The sequence below is a fragment of the Alexandromys fortis genome, unplaced genomic scaffold (genome assembly GCF_014885135.2).
Source record: "Alexandromys fortis isolate MF-2015 unplaced genomic scaffold, M_Fortis_MF-2015_v1.1 scaffold_1294, whole genome shotgun sequence".
NCBI classification, from domain to species: domain Eukaryota; kingdom Metazoa; phylum Chordata; class Mammalia; order Rodentia; family Cricetidae; genus Alexandromys; species Alexandromys fortis.
Window position 1 is genome coordinate 1 of NW_026069172.1, and position 5,037 is coordinate 5,037.

Below are 5,037 nucleotides of genomic sequence, written 5' to 3' on the forward strand. Positions count from 1 at the left end.
AAAATTTATTTTATTATGCATACAGTATTCTTTCTGCATGTATGCCTGCAGGCCAGAAGAGGGCGCCAGATCTCATTACACCATGTAGTTGCTGGTGATCCACCTGAGATCCACCTGCCTCTTCCCGAATGCTGGCGTTAAGGGCGTGCACTACTACTGCTTGACCCCAGCATGCACTTTTTTTTCCAAGACAATATTTCTCTGTAGCTTTAGAGCCTGTCCTGGAACTAGCTCTTGTAGACCAGGCTGGACTCGAACTCAGAGATCCACCTGCCTCTGTCTCCCGAGTGCTGGGCTTGCACCATCATCGCCGGGCTCCAGCATGCACTCTTAACCGTGTTTTGTCCTTCTGAGGGCCCCTTGTCATGTGAAATTCTTGTCTGTTTTGTTTCCCATTGTGGGATCCTCCGATTCTTGCACAGAATGTTAGTAAAGATAAAATAGTTGAGGCTGGGCCTGGTACAGGCCTGTAATCTCAGATACACGGAAGGTAAAGGTAGATGGATTCTAGATACAGTGCCAGTCTGGAAACATAACGAGTTATGGTTAACAGTGCGACCTTATGTATATATAAGGCGGGCTAGTGATACAGCTCAGTAGTAAAGGAAGGGGAAAGTAACACAAGAACTGCAGCTGAATGACTACAAGAATTTACCTAGCAGTTGGGGGAGGGGTTGGTTTGGTTTTTCGATACAGGGTTTCTCTGTAGCTTTGGAGCCTTTCTGGAACTCGCGCAGTAGACCAGGCGGGCTTCGAACTCACAGAGATCCACCTGTCTCTGTCTCCCAGCTGCTGGAATTAAAGGCGTGTGCCACCACCGCCCGGCCAGAAGTTTTGTTTTTCAGCCAGGTGAACATGTATGTTAACCCTACACCACAAGGGCACCGCATGCCTCCAACGGAGGATTCGTGGTTTCGGGGCCGTGGGTTACCTGCCCCCATAACGCACCTGGCACGACGCTTTGCCTCCTCGGCCTGCTGCTTCGTGCGCAGCGACTCTTGCATGGTCGCTAAACTCGGGTACCATTCTCGCTCCTCCGCCTCCAACTCGCGCAGCTGCTCCGGGGACGGCCACAGGGAGGCGGGGGCCACCCCGGACTTAGCGCCGTACCGCGCGAACTGCTTGGCCGCGTACCGCGGCCCTAGTTGCCATCGTGGGCTCAGCGGGTTCTCCGGGTCTGGCCAATGGGGCTCGGGGTGGCGGCGCGGGGGTGGCGGCGCACGGTAGTTACAGGACCTAGGCCCCACAGCCACGGGGAACCGCAGGAGACGGTGCGCCTGCATGGCGGACGCCGCCATCTTGGCTGTGGGTCCTCGCGGCCGGCGGGCTGGCTAGATCGCTGCCTGCGCGGCGGAAACCTCGGGGACCTCAGGTAAAGGAGCCTAGGAACTAGACTGGAAGACTGTAATCGGTGCCGTAGAGGTGCACATTTGATGCGGGAGGCGGTAGTTGTTAATATATATGACCAGGCGTGGCCATATATTATAAAATATAACATTGATCCCAGCACTCAGGAGGGAGAGGCAGGAGGATCTCTGTGAGTTCAAGGACAGCCTGGTCTATAGAGCTAGTTCCAGGACGGGCTCCAAAGCTATAGAGAAACCTTGTCTCAAAACAAAACAAGAGCAAAACTGGCATTCTAGTAATATTTAAAATAATATATTTAAACTAACATTTTAATCTTTAGTTTTGAAATCTTGTTTTAATTATTTCCATTTTATTTTATATTTTATTTCCCCCACATATGCCTTTTTATCTCTCTAATGTATTAAATATTTCCATCTTAGTATCTAGGTTCATGTTGCCTTTTCAGTCTTTTTGTTTGTTTGTTTGTGTAAGCATTGCAGCTCAGATAGAAAGGGATCCTGGCAGTTGGGAGCCAAGGAATGCTAAGTATTATGGCTTGGATGGAAAAGTATTCTGGCAATTGGGAACCAAGCACAGGTGGTCACGGTAGGCAGAGCAGGTTACAGCCCTGCCCCAGGGAAAGGTTTCCCCAATCTAACAGCTCTGCGCCTCCGTCAGGAGAGGGTTTCCCCGGCGAAGTTGTTACAGATCTACTCTGTTCCCCTCCCCTCCCCCGTATAACAACTGTGCCTAGCAGAAACCCCAGTGGAAGTGGGGGAGTATAGTTCTGCTCTGCTGCGGGCAAAAGTTGTTACTTCTCTCGTGCGCTCCATTCCTGTAAAGGGAGGTCTCACCCAAGCATCGTTCAAGAGGGAAGAGTCCTGGAGAGCGGTTGCCGGCTGCCTCTGCCGGGGTCAGAAGACAGCAGCAAAGTCAGCGGGTGCAGAGCTTATGTAGGGCTTCTCAGAGGCAGAGTTTTTCCAGGGAGATTTTCAGGCTGGGAATTGGTCAGATTTCAGTCCCTTGAGCTCAGACTGGCTAGATCTCTGCTCAGGGATTGGTTTGTTTTCTGCTTAGTTGCTTAGGGGTAGATTTGGCTCTGGTTTCAGAGCCAAAGTGTTTCTTTCACTGGCCCTTTTTAGCCTTTTGGCTCTAATTTCAGGGCCAGGACATATTTCTTTCACTGGCACTGATTCTAAGGTCAAAATGTGTTTCTTTAGCTCTGGTTTCAGGGTCAGGGTGTGTTTCTTTGGCTGGCCCATACAGTTTGTTTGTTTTTTGAGACCTGGTTTCTCTGTGTAGCCCTATCTGTCCTGAAATCTGGTCTACAGGTAGGCCAGGCTGACCTCGAACTCAGAGATTCTCCTGTGTCTGCCTTCTGTGTGCTGGGACTAAAGGAGTGTGTCATCACTGTCTGGCACATTTTAAATCTTTTTTTTTTTTTAAAGATTACTTTATGTAGGGACTGGAGAGATGGCTCAGTGGTTAAGAGCATTGCCTGCTCTTCCAAAGGTCCTGAGTTCAATTCCCAGCAACCACATGGTGGCTCACAACCATCTGTAAAGAAGTCTGGCGCCCTCTTCTGGCCTTCAGGCATACAGACAGAATATTGTATACATAATAAATAAATAAATAAATAAATAAATAAATATTACTTTATGTGTGTGTGCCTGCGGCGACCAAGTTAATCCTCCAGAGCTGGCCTTCCAGGCAGTTGTCAAGGTGCTTAGGTACAGGGAACTGAACTCAAGTCCTCTGAAAGATCAGGAAGTGCTCTGAACTTCTGAGTCATTTCTTCAACTCCTTGCATTACATCTTGTTTGCTCTTGTGTCTTTTGAATATTACGATGTAGTGCTGGCTGGCCTGGAACTCACTGTGGACTAGGCTGGCCTCAGACCCACAGAATTCTGCCTGCCTTTGCCTCAGCTGTGCTGAAATGAAAGACCTGAGACTCCCCCCCCCCCATGTCCATTTTGCCTTATATATTAAACATTTAAGACCTACTCTATGGGATTTTAGTTCCTTGACTCGGTTGAAGGTGTGCTTGCCTAGTACACAAAGCCCTGCCGTTTATCCTTGCACTGTCTAAGCGATACAAAGTGGTGCAAGCCTGTTAATCCCGACACTGGCGAGGTAGAGGCAAGAGGATCGGATTCAGGGTCATCCGGGGCTACATAGCTTGGTATTTCCCACCCTTCCCCTTCCATTTTACTAAGTCTTACGTAGCTCAGCCTAGGCTTGGATTCCTATCTGCCCAGTGCTAGGATTACAGGCTTCATTGCATCTAGCAAGATTGACGTTAGGACTAAGGTTTTTTTATTCTTTGCTTTTTGGATTTTTTAGATACAGTCTCATGTAGCCCATGTTGGCTGCAGGTTTGCTATATACATGAGGCCAGTTTTAAACTCTTGGTCGTCCTGCCTCTGCCTTTCAAGTTCTGAGAGTAGAAGCATGTAATACCATTCCTGTTTAAAATTTTATTTTAAACATTTCGAATGCTTTTACTTTTTAGATTTAGTTTTAAAAAATTTTTATGACTATAAATATTGTGAATGTATTCATGTGTGCTCAGAAAGTCTACTGAGGCCAGAAGAGGGTGTTCAGTCCCCTGGAACTGGAGTTACAGGCAGTTGTGAGCTGCCCGGTGTTGCTGGGAACTGAACTCAGATCTTCTGGAAGAGCAGGAAGCACTCTTAACCTCTGCCTTGAGCTTTATTGTGCACATGGGATTGAGTTAATTATCACCAGAGGAAATCTTTTTTCCAAATTGTGCTATACTTAATTATGCCTAAAACAAACTGTTTGGTGTCAGACTATTGATTTAAGCCAGCACTAGCTGCTGAGTCCTGTTGAGCCTCACTCAGGCTGTTACTCTGTTGGTCCTAGTGTTTGCAGAGACCCCCACATGTATGTGTGAGTCTGTGTGTGTTTGGATGTGGATGGGTGCCCTCAGAGGCCAGAAGAGGGCCTCAGATCTCTGGAACTGGAGTTTCAGAATCACCAGCACCACAGAAACTGGGCATGACGGTGAGGACCTGTAATCGTAGCATTCAGTAAGTGGATACGAAGCTAAGAATTCAGGGTCATCCTGAGCTCCATAGAGCGTCGAAAGCAGGCCTGGGATGTAGTACAAATTCTAATTGTTCTTAATAAGAAGAACCCGGAGTCAGATATTAGGGGTGAAAGCTGAGAGATCAGAGAAGCAGTGCAGGCAGCCACTAGAGAGACCTTTTACTTTTACTGAATCCTCAGGCTGAAGGGGTGATCCTGTCTCTACACATCCTTAGACTGCACCTGAGCGCCTGTCTCCTCCCGCTTTATATTCCTCTCTCCACCCAGCCCTATCCCTTCATGTCTCCACCTCCCTAGTGCTAGACTTAAAGGCCTGTGAGTTCCAAGTGCTGGAATTAAAGGCGCGAACCTCGCTGCCTGGCTCTAATTATCTTTTAGACTGGATCAATCTTGTGTGAGCCCAGGGTGGCCCTGAACACTCAAGAGCTCCACCTGCCTCTGCCTCCCCAGTGCTGGGATTAAAGGTGTGCGCCACCACCGCCTGGCCTCTATGGCTAACTAGTGGCTCTCTGCACTCTGATCTTCAGGCAAGCTTTATTGTTAGATCACAAACAAAACATCACCACTCCGGGATATGTGAGATTCTGTCATCTCCAAAAAAGAGGTAATCAACTGAG

At 48.3% G+C, this 5,037-nt stretch overlaps 1 protein-coding gene across 1 annotated transcript; it reads right to left on the minus strand.

Annotated features, from left to right (window-relative positions):
* Nucleotides 1-70: 70 nt before the first annotated feature.
* LOC126496132 (growth arrest and DNA damage-inducible proteins-interacting protein 1-like) lies at nucleotides 71-2,694 on the minus strand. Its single transcript, XM_050133693.1, has one exon. The coding sequence runs from the start codon at nucleotides 1,296-1,298 to the stop codon at nucleotides 759-761; it is 540 nt and encodes a 179-aa protein (XP_049989650.1). The 5' UTR covers nucleotides 1,299-2,694; the 3' UTR covers nucleotides 71-758.
* Between the last annotated feature and the right edge of the window lie 2,343 nt (nucleotides 2,695-5,037).